Below are 13,803 nucleotides of genomic sequence, written 5' to 3'. Positions count from 1 at the left end.
CACCCAGCAATGCTGCAGTGTGCGTGAGATAAGCATGGGGACACGGAGTACCTTGATGGAGCAGGGTCCTGTCCCTGAGGAAACTCCACTCCGTATCCAGCAGATCCTCCAGGGGCTGTGGATGGAGCACGGCCTCAGTGCCCGGAGACCGGTAAAGTCCCACTTCACCCAGAGCCCTAATGGGGATGGGGAAGGAATCAGCATGTGGGCTCCAGCCTCCGTACCCGCAATGGGTACCTCAACCTTAACAAACACCGCCGACAGAAAGTGGGGTGAGAAGGGAGCATGCTGGGGGCCCTCGTATGGGCCCTCTTTTCTTCCATCCGACATAGTCAGCAGCTGCTGCTGACTAAACAGTGGAGCTATGCGTGGATGTCTGGCCTCCTTCGCACAAAGCATAAAACTGAGGAGCCCGTGATCCCACGGGGGGGTGTATAGCCAGAAGGGGAGGGGCCTTACACTTTTAAGTGTAGTACTTTGTGTGGCCTCCGGAGGCAGTAGCTATACACCCAATTGTCTGGGTCTCCCAATTAGGAGCGACAAAGAAAGGGTTTTTTTTAGTGAAAACAAGTTATCACCTATCCATGGGCCAGGTGATCACCTGCTGATCATTGTCCGATCACTGGAACCTGCACAGATTGGGAAAACGGGTAATTTTTATCCATGTTTCTGGTATGTGTGACATCCGTTTTTAACACAGATGCCACACGTACTCATGTTATTCTATGGTGTTCCTCACACATGCGTGTTTTCACATGAACTGTGTGGCCCCACATTTCCCCGCACAGAGACATGTCCGTTTTTTCTCCGGCAGCACGGGTGTCTCACACTGATGTGAGCTGTATGACACGTACCGGAGAAAACACGTGTCTCTGAAATAAAATGATTTTTTTATACTCACTTGTCTCCAGCCCTGCTCTCACTTGCTTCCGATCGATCCCCGCTCATTATACTCAATGAATATGCACTGCACGGAAGACCTGGCCTGGAAGCAGCAACACCAGAGACATCAGTGGCAGGGACAGCATCGCTAGCGACAGGTGAGTATCCAGCAGTGTGTGTGTGCAGTGAGATCAAGATATCATCGGCGTATCCAAGGAACTCTGATGATATCCTGACGACACCTATACTGGTGACAGTGACTTTACAAGTTCATCAAAGTTCATTGGGTACTCCGTTGAACCCATGACGTTACTGCCGCGACACCAACAGTAGCGCGGACGTCACAGGAGTGTTATCAGGATGTCATCTGATTTCATTGTGAACTCTGATTAACCCGTGACATCACTGCCGCACACATACTGATGAGGGCTTCCCTGCGGTGACCTGAGCTCACCTTATGAGATGCAGGTCACCGAACGGAAGCATACACAGCAGTGTGTGTGTGCGCTCTCACAATCAATGAGGAATGTTCAGTTCTCCATTGAATGTGACAGCAGTATGGGACCGACGTGGCTGCCCCAAATTGGATTTCGGCAGACCAGGATTAGAGCTTTGATAAGAGAAATAAATTGGAAAAGAGAGTGTCTTTTGTCTTTGTTTCTTGAATGATTTTCTCTTTTTATATCTTTCCAGGTTTGCTTTCGGGGAACGTCGTGGGACCTCACCACGGATTATGGCAGAATTTTTTTTTTTTATTTATAAAAATCAAATAAATTGGTGAATGGGGGCTGAGTCGGAGCCCGGTGAGCTAAATGCGCAGCGAGATTATGGGCGGGTACGAGCATGGCGCTGGTGAGGTTGGCGCTGTGCATGACCTCACCAGCACCATGCTCATACCCGCCCATAAGCGAGGGCAGCTGGTTTCTGCTCTGCCCGCGATATGGCAGAGCGAACTGCGCCTGCGCGAGCAGTCCTAACTGCACAGGCGCGAGGTTTCAAAATGCGACGAGGAGGATGACGGAGGGAGTCATCCCATCAATCAAGGAAGGAGGACAGCAATCAGCGGTAGGAGGGAGATATAGGAGCAGTAAATGAGCACCCCCATCTGGCCAACCAAGGTAATTAGCATACCTAAAGGCCAGGTTTTATAAAGTTATTTTTGGGGTCTGGAAGGGGAGTCAGGGCCAAGGTGCACCTTCATAGAATTCAGCCCAGGAGCTGCAGAAGGTGATTCTTTTAGTTTAATAGGGAAAAATCTGGTGACAGGTTCCCTTTAAACACGGACGTCTGAAAGGGGCCTTATGGATACCCATCTACTGTATGTACTATCGTTTTGAGTTGCTGCAAATTTTGATGTTTTCCTCATCTGTTAAAAATACTTCTCAAAATTTCTAAGGAGTATTGTTACCCCTCTGTAAAATATGTATTGTGACATCTGCTAGAACCTGTGCTATGGAACAGTGGTGGCACCAGCTTCAGACACTCAGCAAAAAGCAACTTACGTTATTTAAATAAAATTAAAAAAAAAAATGCTTCGCCCCATATGACCTGAATCAGGCGGTGTGAGCCTCATGGAGTTATGTTGCCACAAAAGGAGGAAAACACCAAGAAACAGGACTGGGGCCTAATAAATGTGGGGCATAAGAGGATCAGGGGCTGCTAAAGACAGAAAATAAACTGTCAGCGAGATCAGAACAGTTTACTGTGGGTCTACATGTGAGTTGTTAGGAACTGTGAGATGTGGAAACTACCTACAGCAATGTGTGAACACAGCCAGATACAGATCCAACCGGCAGTGACTGATCACTAATGTCACACTGAGCTTTATCAATATAGAAATGAACATTCTTCCAACTTCTAGAAGTTTTATTAAAACAAGTATATCAATAATCCTAACAAAAAGGAGAAATATTTATACAGTTATTTTTATAGAGAACATTGATTCCATGGTGCACATGGGAACGGGATACACACAAAATACAGATATAAATTACAGTGAATAAACCAATCCTGACAGACGGGTACGGAGGGGAGAGGACCCTGCACTCAGGGGCTTACAGTCTACAGGGTAATGGGGAGGAGACAGTAGGTCGGGATACAAATATATAACACTGACAGATGGGTACAGAGGGGAGAGGACCCTGCCCTCCGGGGGCTTACAGTCTACAGGGTAATGGGGAGGAGACAGGTCGGGGATACAAATATATAACAATCAACTTTACAAATCAATACGTAGAATTAAGCCATGTTAGACATCGGCAACAATGAAAGAAAAAACATCTTTTTGTATTGGAGTCCTGTGCGTTTTAGGTGTAAAACTTGTAATTTTGCATTTACCATAAAAATCCTCTCTGGTTGATTGGAGGACACAGGAGGATGATGTGGATTACACCACACTATTCTCTCGGTCTCTAAGGTGGGATAACAGGGGGGCAATTACACCCAGCTGCCAGTAGTCACAAACTGTATTTGAGAAACAAAAGGGAGACGATTAATAAATACAGAGTTCCCCGTGCGAGCCCCCACCCAATGTGCAACACAGCCCCCTGTCCAGCGCGAGCCCCCCCCCAAAGTGAAGCATCACCGTCTACCTAGTGCGAGCCCCCCAAACGTGCAGCCTCTTCCACTGCAGGCCCCTCCCGACGTGCAGCCTCTTCCCCTGCAGGCCTACCAACGTGCAACACGGCCCCCTGCTCAGCGTGCTTTGCAAGCCCCCCCAAAGTGCAGCACCATCACCTGCCTAGTGGGAGCCCCCTCTTCCCTCAAAGTGCAGCCTCTTTCCCTGCGAGCCCCCCGTGCAACACAGCCCACACGACACGCACCAATTCCCCCCTGCCCAGTGCGGGTCCCCACAACATACACCAATGCCCCCCTGCCAAGTGCGAGCCCTTTGACCAGTGTAAGCCCCCCCAAACGTGCAGCCCCCTGTCCAGTGTAAGCCCCCCCAAAACATGCAGCCCCCTGTCCAGTATAAGCCACCCCCAAACATGCAGCCCCCTGTCCAGTATAAGCCCCCCCCCAAACGTGCAGCCCCCTGTCCATTGTGAGTCCACCCAAACGTGCAGCCCCGTCCAGTGTGAGTCCCCCCCCCCAAACATGCATCCCCCTGTCCAGTGTGACCCCCACACCCCCAAACGTGCAGCCCCCTGTCCAGTATAAGCCCCCCCCCAAACGTGCAGCCCCCTGTCCATTGTGAGTCCACCCAAACGTGCAGCCCCGTCCAGTGTGAGTCCCCCCCCAAACATGCAGCCCCCTGTCCAGTGTGAACCCCCCACCCCCAAACGTGCAGCGCCCTGTCAAGTGTGAACCCCACACCCCCAAACGTGCAAGCCCTCAAAAGTCCCCTTTCCTTAATGAAGCCTACACAGCAGCACGGTGCTGCAGCTTCAGTAAATTCCCTGTGATATATACACGAGCTGCAGCCCCCAGCACTGACAGGAGACACTGCTCTGTGCCCCCAAAATACAGTCTAACTAATGAGGAAAAGCTGAATATTCTCCCACCTCAGGGTCAGCATCCGTCCGCTCTCCACAGGAGCCCGGGTACTGCTGCTGCTTCCCGCCCACAGCTCTGCACTGAGGAGGCCCCGCCCCTTCCGGTGACGTCTTTCCCTCAAAAAAATCAACTCCAGGCTAGACGCTACCATAATAACCATATATCTAGTGTGCGGCTCTGCAGGAGGAGGTATGTGGAGATTCCCCATTACTGGGGCAGGGGGCATTAACCCCTTCAGCTCTGAGACTTTCTTGGGGTTTTTCTCTCGCTGATTTCTATGAATCGTGAGGTTTTTGTTCCTTTTCCTCTGATAGATACAGACGCCCCAACTATGAGAGGCCGGAAGTGAGGAAACCCGTCTGCCCTCAGTCCTCGGCCCCTTTCCTGCCCTCAGTCCTCGGCCCCTTTCCTGCCCTCGGTCCCCGGCCCCTTTCCTGCCATCGGTCCCCGGCCCCTTTCCTGCCCTCGGTCCCCGGCCCCTTTCCTGCCCTCTGTCCCTGGCCCCTTTCCTGCCCTCGGTCCCCGGCCCCTTTCCTGCCCTCTGTCCCCGGCCCCTTTCCTGCCCTCGGTCCCCGGCCCCTTTCCTGCCCTCGGTCCCCGGCCCCTTTCCTGCCCTCGGTCCCCGGCCCCTTTCCTGCCCTCGGTCCCCGGCCCCTTTCCTGCCCTCGGTCCCCGGCCCCTTTCCTGCCCTCGGTCCCCGGCCCCTTTCCTGCCCTCGGTCCCCGGCCCCTTTCCTGCCCTCGGTCCCCGGCCCCTTTCCTGCCCTCGGTCCCCGGCCCCTTTCCTGCCCCCGGCCCCTTTCCTGCCATCGGTCGTTTACATTGTGCCCTTTATGGAGTAGATATGATAATCCCACACACAGTATAATGTTCCCACAGCACCGCCATATACTCTAAAATAATAAATCTCATGTTTCCCCTTATTCTTTCTCGTAATTGTATTATTACACTGGATTCTTTCTGATGTTACATCGTCATCTTCTCCCCATTCAGGTCCCTACAATTTCGGATCCTCTCAGATGAGATCTTCTATAGAAGAGAATTCTCCTGATTGCCCCGTGAAGGATGGATATGGACAGGGACAAGATGGCGGAGAGGATATTACACCTCACCCTAGAGATCCTCTTCCGGCTTACTGGAGAGGTGAGAGATTCTGATGACGTCACATTACATCATTCTTATCTATGGGAATAACAGATGGATAGAACTGGAGAGGTGAGGACTCTGGAAATGTCTGTAGTGAGATTTATTACTGTGTCTCTCCATAACCAGGATTACACAGTAGTGAAGAAGACCTCTAGTGAGCGCTGTCAGGCCCCTGTGTCTGAGGGATGGGGAAGACCCCTGAGCCCAATCACGGGGCCTCCACCTCACACCCCGATACATGAGGACATCAATGACCAGAAGATCCTAGAACTCACCTACAAGATGATTGAGCTGCTGACTGGAGAGGTGACACTGCTGGGAATGCTGGGACATTATACAGTAACGCTATGAAGGGATCGGGGGATGATGGTATCATTGTATGTGTCAGGTTCCTATAAGGTGTCAGGACGTCACCGTCTATTTCTCCATGGAGGAGTGGGAGTATTTAGAAGGACACAAAGATCTGTACAAGGACGTCATGATGGAGGTTCCCCAGCCCCTCACATCCCCAGGTAATAGACAGGACTAAATGCACACGGCCTATAATTATCTGTATGTAAGGAATGAATTCAGTCCCTGTATGTGTTTCCTCCAGTTCTATCCAGTAAGAGGACAACACCAGAGAGAAGTCCCTGTCCTCTTCTTCCACAGGCCTGTAAACAAGAAGATCCCAATGTTCCTCAGGATCATCAGGTAGGTGGAGAGAAGGTGTCATGAAATCTCCCTATGATGTGTAGACGGCTGTGAAGATCTTGTGCTCATTCTTGTTTTATCCACCAGTATTATATGGTTTATACTTGTGTAATGAGAGCGGTGGAGATGGCAGGATTAGAGCTGATCATAGCTGGGACTTCTCCATCTGTCTGTGACTTTTACAATATTTGTTTCAGGGTGAAGATCTGACCCATATTAATACTACAGAGACATATATGAGGGGTGATGAGTGGTGTAAAGATGAGATTCCTACATATAGCTACCCAGGTGAGTAGTAACCACTAAATGCAGAGAAGTCATAGATTCTTCCCAGTCACCTGCTGTGGCTGCTTTATCGGTGGTGTAGTCCAGCCAAAGACCACAACATTCTCTTCCACTTGGAACTGTTCATATTATTTTGGGCACTGAATCCTCTTCTTCTATAAAGCTTACAATCTGGATGATCCACTTACCCCTTGGAATTAGAAGATGCTGACCCTTACGTGCTCAGATTTGTAAATTAGATATCCAAATTACAGTGTATGTAGAATGTGCTGACAAGTTTAGAAAATCACTAAAAGAAAAATATGTTGGGCCCCTAAGAGATAGTGAAGAGTAATGATGCCATTAGCAGACAGCTGGGGGCTGGTGTTATCAGGTTGGGAAGGCTCATTGTGATTTTGCCCTTCCCAGCCATTAGATCTGCCAATCCTGCCACAGTTCCCGGCTCTTCCAAAATGCCCTGGTGTGGGGGCAAGTGGTGTAATGGTTCATGGGGTGGATGACAACTGTGAATTGACATCTGGCATCAAGCCCTGGTGCTAGTAATGATTGGAGATCCATCTGACACCCCCATTATTTGTAAATAGAAAAAAGAACACAAAAAATATTTTATTTCAAACACACCCCCCCCATCCCCAAGGCAAGCCGTTATTCACCAATTTATTAAAAAAAGTCTTGACATTCCGCCGTAATCAACAAGGAGGTCCGACGATGACGATGTTCCACAAAAAGAAACCTGAAGGACATAAACCGAGAGAATTAAAAAAGCCAGGACAAAGTCCCTCATTCACCAATTCATTAAATAACAGCTAAAAATAAATGAAATTTCGCTGTAATCCACATGGAGGTCCCAGTTCGTTGCCCGACTCAGTGTCCCAGCCTATAAAGAACATTCATAGTACGAACCCCATAGGCTGGAACAGCAGCCACTGCTGGCTCTCGCACTGTGCTGTGTGAGAACCGCCCCTGGCAGTGTGCTGCGATGACCTCAAGAGCAGCAGGTCACACAGTAGCTTGTGATGCGCAGGCAGCAATGACGAGCAGTGACGTCATGAGGTCACTGCAGTTCACTGCCAGTGCTGGATCACACAAAGTAGAGAGACAGACACGGTAGTGAACTGTGGTAACCTCATGACGTCACTGCTTCAGGCTCTTGTACTACTTGCTGTGAGAACCACTTCCCTATGCGAGACCCTGCAAGGGTGAACAGCGGTAACATCAGTAACATTACCGCTCATCAGTGTCACCGAGTCATGAACAGCGCAGCAGGATCGAAACAAGCAGCATCATTACCGATGTCTTCGCCTTTTGGACATTCCAAGTCACGCTGTGCTGTGTATGACACGGTGACACCAATGAGTGGTAACTTTACTGCACGAGCCCTAACAGAATATATTACACACCTTTAGGCTCATGCAAACGACCGCATATATAGGAATTGTCTGACTTTTTCCTATGGTTCCATGAAAAAAATCGGACCACATTTGGATGACCTCAGAGTGTGGCCCAACTATCATGGACTGGCAATATCAAGAAGGTGGGGAAACATTTCTCCACCTCCAAGAAAATCGGATCACACTTTGATCAAACTCTGATCCAAGTGTGATTAGCAAAATCAGACCATTTTTTTGAGAGAACTGGATCAAAATCAAACTTGTTTCCATTTTTTTTTTAAAAGTACTACTCAATCCGTGAAAGAAAATATCCTAACAAACATTGTATGTACATACATTAAAAAAACACTATTACACTATAACAGCTTTCACCCATCCCACACCAAAAAATCCCTTCCTCTTAGTCAATTTTTGCAAATAGACAGAATTAATAAGAATGATGAGATAAGAGCAGAGCAATTCATGGATTAAGAAAACAGATTGGCGGACAGAGGTTACAACCCTCCTATCATTAGAGCTGCAAAACAGCGCACTATTGAGAGGGCACATCTAAAAAAAACTCGATATAACATTACAAACCATAGTGATGTCAATACTAGCCAGGCACCTTTAGGTCTTAACGACTGCAATAATATGTCGGTCTTTTTATAAGACAACATACAAATAAAATCCCTTTTCCTATCAGATATATTATCAGTGACACATTTGAAGTCAAAATTAACAACCTAAATAGTCCTCTGATATTACCGCATTCTTTTCCTTTGCTGCTTTTCTAGCTCCGTGAAATTCGCTCCGTATGTCAGGCACATATCCACATGTGCGGTTTCTTTACCCCCCCCCCCCCCCTCGTCTCCCCTTTCTCTTCATAATTAAATATTCTTGTATTTGATAAAAAATTAATGTAAACAATTACACTATGAATGGCAGTGAATCAATATTGAATATACTTTTTGCATATATGAAAGGGAGAGAACTTTAATGGATAGTCTATATAAGATTTATAAGATTTATGTATTAGAAAATCCAAACATACAACGTTCTATAAATATGTCCTTTCTATTTCATGAATGCAAAAAGATGGGTCTGATTTTTCATGACCGCTAATTCTAAAACAAGCATTTCAATTTTATAGAGAAAGCCATTTCTTTGTTTTAAAAAATCTTTTTTTGGTTTAAATTTTTTATTTCTGGAGAGAAGGATAATAATAATAAAAAGAAGGGGCTGCCTTTAGCACCTATTTCTGCTCTATCAATGCTTTCTGAAAAGAAACTTGTTTCCGGTGCAATCCTTCCTTTTGCTTTCTTTCCAGCTCCGTGCCTCATGTGCAGCTTTCTCCCCGCCCCCACCCCGCTTTTCTCCCCTTTCTCTTCATAATTAAACAGCTATTTGTTTGACAAAAGAATACGTAAATAATCTCATTATGAATGACCGTGAACTACCACTGAGTATAAGTCCTGCACACATGAAAGAGAAAGAACTTGAATGGATAATCTGCACAGGATTTATAAATTAAAAAATTTCAAACGTTTAGGGTTTTAAAGGAAGTCACCTGACGATTCTAGACTAGGACTCGTCAAAGCTCGTCCTTCTGCCGTCCCCGCACCCCTCCTCCACTCCCCATTTATGTTGTCTGCTGTAAATACAGATTAATGGTTTGCCAACCACCAGGTCGAGTTGCCGCTTCATTCTCCTTCTTGGATTTTCTGTAGTCTTCACAAGGCTGGTGGTATGTTGGCCCATTTCTCCATGCAGATCTCCTCTAGAGCAGTGATGTTTCGGCCTGTCGCTGGGCAACACGGACTTTCAACTCCCTCCAAAGATTTCCTATGGGGTTGAGATCTGGAGACTGGCTAGGCAACTTCAAGACCTTCATATGCCTCTTACAAAGCTATTCCTTTGTTGCCCTGGCGGTGTGCTTGGGATCATTATCATGCTGAAAGACTCAGACACGTTTCATCTTCACTGCCCTTGCTGATGGAAGGAGGTTTGTACTCAAAATCTCACAATACATGGCCCCATTCATACTTTCATGTAAACAGATCAGGCCTCCTGGGTCCTTTGCAGAGAAACAGCCCGAAAGCATGATGTTGCCACCCCCATGCTTCACAGTAGGTATGGTGTTCTCTGGATGCAACTCAGCATTCTTTCTCCTCCAAACACGACGACTTGTGTTTCTACCAAAGAGTTCTACTTTGGCTTCATCAGACCATATGACATGCTCCCAATAGTCTTCTGGATAATCCAAATGCTCTCTAGCAAACGTCAGACTGGCCTGTACATGTAGGGAAAAAGCCGATCGTGAAACGTACGTTGGGGATTGAGCTGAGGAGATCTATGCTACAACATGGATATTTAACCACTTCTTGTTACCCTATGTCACAGTGTTTTACACTAATTTTCTGACTAGTATTGCAGACTGAGATAATGATTAATGCATCGGGCACTTTATATGAAGCACTGAGATTTATTATGTGGAGATACACTGCCATCTAGTGGCCATTATGCAAATATGCTCCACACATGGAGTTGAAATTGCACTTATCAGTATGCTGGGCACGTTGTAGTGGCTGACATTTAATTGTGTGCAACTAAATGACTGTGTATTAATTATCCTTGTTGCTCTATTTCAAACTGATTCTGAGTAGTATTGCAGGTTAAGATAATATTGAGGCATTAGGCATGTTATATGAAGTATTGAGATTTATAGTATGGAGATATACTGTTATCTAGTGGCCACTAAATTGTCTTATGCATGGATTTAAAGCTGTATATGTTATGATGACTAGTATGTAATCTGTTTGCTATTCAATGGCAGCATATTGATTGATACATGATTAGTCTCAGAGCATACTATTTAGTCTGGTAAATCTAATGACAAAAATGAAAGCTGTGTGACTATGGAGAAACAAAAGAGATAATTTTAAACAATAGGGAGCAGTAACCAAGTATACCTTTTGGATCCACCAGCTCTGTTTTTGCATAATGTGAATTTGGATCATGATATGCAAATAATGTGTTTTGTTTATTGTCTAATGAATTCTGAAAAATCTGTGAATATTTGATACAGACTGAAAGTTCTCCTGTTTTTGATAAGTTTTAAAAGAGTCGTAAGCTTATTTTATTTGAAATGTACTTTTGGAACGGTTTTGTGATGTACTGGCTTAATCAAGGGAACATGTCTGGTACTGCAGGATCCGAGTTCCTGGCGGTATAGTGTGTTACTGATGATAACTCTTGTTACGGTGGTCCCAGCTCTATGCAGGTCATTCACTAGGTCCCCCCGTGTGGTTCTGGGATTTTTGCTTATTGTTTTTGTGATCATTTTGACCCCACAGAGTGAGATCTTGCCCCAGATTGATGGGGATTATCAGTGGCCTTGTATGTCTTCCATTTTCTTATCATTGCTCTCACAGTTGATTTCATCAAACCAAGCTGCTTGCCTATTGAAGATTCATTCTTCCCAGCCTGATGCAGGGCTACAATTTTGTTTCTGGTGTCCTTCGACAGCTCTTTGGTCTTCACCATGGAGTGTGACTGTTTGAGGTTGTGGACAGGTGTCTTTTATACTAATAACAAGCTCAAACAGGTGCCATTACTACAAGTAATGAGTGGAGGATAGAGGGGCCTCTTAAAGAAATTACAGGTCTGTGAGAGCCAGAAACCTTGCATGTTTTTAGGTGACTAATACTTATTTTCCACCATAATTTGCAAAAAATCCTTCCAAATCAGACAAGGTGATTTTCTAGATTTTTTTTTCTCATTTTGTCTCTCATAGTAGTGATCTACCTATGATGTCGATTACAGGCCTCTCTCATCTTTTTAAGTGAGAGAACCTGCACAACTGGTGGATGACTAAATCCTTTTCTTCCCCACTGTATATGCGTACATACATACACATGTATGTGTGTGTGACATGGCACCCTTGTACTCTGTGGCCTCTGATAGGTCTGCAGAAATATCTATCACCTTATATACACCGTGTGCAGAATTATTAGGCAAGTTGAATTTTAGAGGATTTTTTTTCATTACAGACCAACAACTATGTTCTCAATCAACCCAAAAGACTCATGAATATCAAAGCTTAATATTTTTGGAAGTTGGAGGGTTTTTTTTAGATTTGGCTATTTTAGGAGGATATCAGTTTGTGCAGGTAACTATTACTGTGCAGAATTATTAGGCAACTTAATAAAAACCAAATATATTCCCATCTCACTTGTTTATTTTCACTAGGTAAACCAATATAACTGCATAAAATTTAGAAATAAACATTTCTGACATGCAAAAACAAAACCCAAAAACTTAGTGACCAATATAGCCACCTTTCTTTATGATGACACTCAACAGCCTACCATCCATAGATTCTGTCAGTTGCTTGATCTGTTTACGATCAATATTGCGTGCAGCAGCCACCACAGCCTGCCAGACACTGTTTTCCCTCCCTGTAGATCTCACATTTTATGAGGGACCACAGGTTCTCTATGGGGTTCAGATCAGGTGAACAATGGGGCCATGTCATTGTTTTTTCAACTTTTCAACTTTTATTGGCCAGCCACGCTGTGGAATAGTTGGATGCATGTGATGGAGCATTGTCCTGCATGAAAATCATGTTCTTGAACGATACCGACTTCTTCCTGTACCACTGCTTGAAGAAGTTGTCTTCCAGAAACTATTAGTAGGTCTGGGAGTTGAGCTTCACTCCATCCTCAACCCGAATAGGTCCCACCAGTTCATCTTTGATGATACCAGCCCATACCAGTACCCCACCTCCACCTTGCTGGTGTCTGAGTGGGAGTGGAGCTCTCTGCCCTTTACTGATCCAGCCTCTGGCCCATCCATCTGGCCCATCAAGAGTCACTTCACTCTCATTTCATCAGTCCATAAAACCTTGGAAAAATCAGTCTTAAGATATTTCTTGGCCCAGTCTTGACGTTTTATCTTATGTTTCTTGTTCAAAGGTGGTCGTTTTTTCAGCCTTCCTTCCCTTGGCCATGTCCCTGAGTATGGCACACCTTGTCCTTTTTGATACTCCAGTAATGTTGCAGCTCTGAAATATGGCCAAACTGGTGGCAAATGGCATCTTGGCAGCTTCACGCTTAATTTTCCTCAATTCATGGGGATTTATTTTGCGCCTTTTTTGCCCAACACGCTTCTTGCGAACCCTTTGGCTATTTGCCATAAAACGCTTGATTGTTCGATGATCACGCTTCAAAAGTTTGGCATTTTCAAGACTGCTGCATCCCTCTGCAAGACAACTCAAAATTTTGGACTTTTCAGAGCCCGTCAAATCTCTCTTCTGACCCATTTTGCCAAAGGAAAGGAAGTTGCCTAATAATTAAACACACCTTATAAAGGGTGTTGATGTCATTATACCACACCCCTCCTCATTACAGAGATGCACATTACCTGATTTACTTAATTGGTTGTTGGCTCTCAAGCCTATACAGCTTGGAGGACAACATGTATAAAAAGCATCATGTGATCAAAATACTCATTTGCCTAATAATTCTGCACACAGTGTATATAGGGTGTAATATATTGTTTAAATATGTTTGATGTGATATGTTTGATATTCTAATATTACACACCATCTCAAGCATGACACGCTCGCATACACATTCTGCACACGCTCTCTGCACACACCCTGCACACACAAACTCGCGCACACTGCACATGCATACACACACTCCCATGCACACACTCTGTACACGCACATGTGCACACATACGCACGCACACTCACGTTATATATATCTAATATATAAAGCTGAGTGTATGTATGTATGTTTGTGTGTTTATGTCCGCTAAAGTGACCCAGGGAACGTCGTAGACTATGTTTTGACAGGAAAATTTATCCCTGTTCTTTACAGTTACTTTCCAAAAAACCTGCCTCCATTAAAGTGAATGGAGCTTGGA

At 45.5% G+C, this 13,803-nt stretch overlaps 2 protein-coding genes across 2 annotated transcripts in view; both read left to right on the top strand.

Moving 5' to 3' along the window:
* Positions 1-13,803, top strand: part of LOC142312210 (uncharacterized) — a 93,739-nt gene that overhangs the window by 55,341 nt on the left and 24,595 nt on the right. The gene's annotated exons all lie outside the window — the stretch shown is intronic.
* LOC142312208 (oocyte zinc finger protein XlCOF29-like) overlaps positions 4,486-13,803 on the top strand; it is a 31,775-nt gene continuing 22,457 nt past the window's right edge. Inside the window, exons 1-6 of the mRNA XM_075351113.1 lie at positions 4,486-4,566; positions 5,370-5,519; positions 5,649-5,828; positions 5,911-6,034; positions 6,118-6,215; positions 6,413-6,503. Of these exons, the coding sequence (XP_075207228.1) occupies positions 5,442-5,519; positions 5,649-5,828; positions 5,911-6,034; positions 6,118-6,215; positions 6,413-6,503 (571 nt within the window). The 5' untranslated portion in view covers positions 4,486-4,566; positions 5,370-5,441. The remainder of the gene's footprint in view (positions 4,567-5,369; positions 5,520-5,648; positions 5,829-5,910; positions 6,035-6,117; positions 6,216-6,412; positions 6,504-13,803) is intronic.

This window comes from Anomaloglossus baeobatrachus, chromosome 5, assembly GCF_048569485.1.
Source record: "Anomaloglossus baeobatrachus isolate aAnoBae1 chromosome 5, aAnoBae1.hap1, whole genome shotgun sequence".
In the NCBI taxonomy this organism is placed as follows: domain Eukaryota; kingdom Metazoa; phylum Chordata; class Amphibia; order Anura; family Aromobatidae; genus Anomaloglossus; species Anomaloglossus baeobatrachus.
The sequence above is the reverse complement of the archived record's forward strand: the minus strand, read 5'-3'. Positions and strand labels throughout refer to the sequence as shown.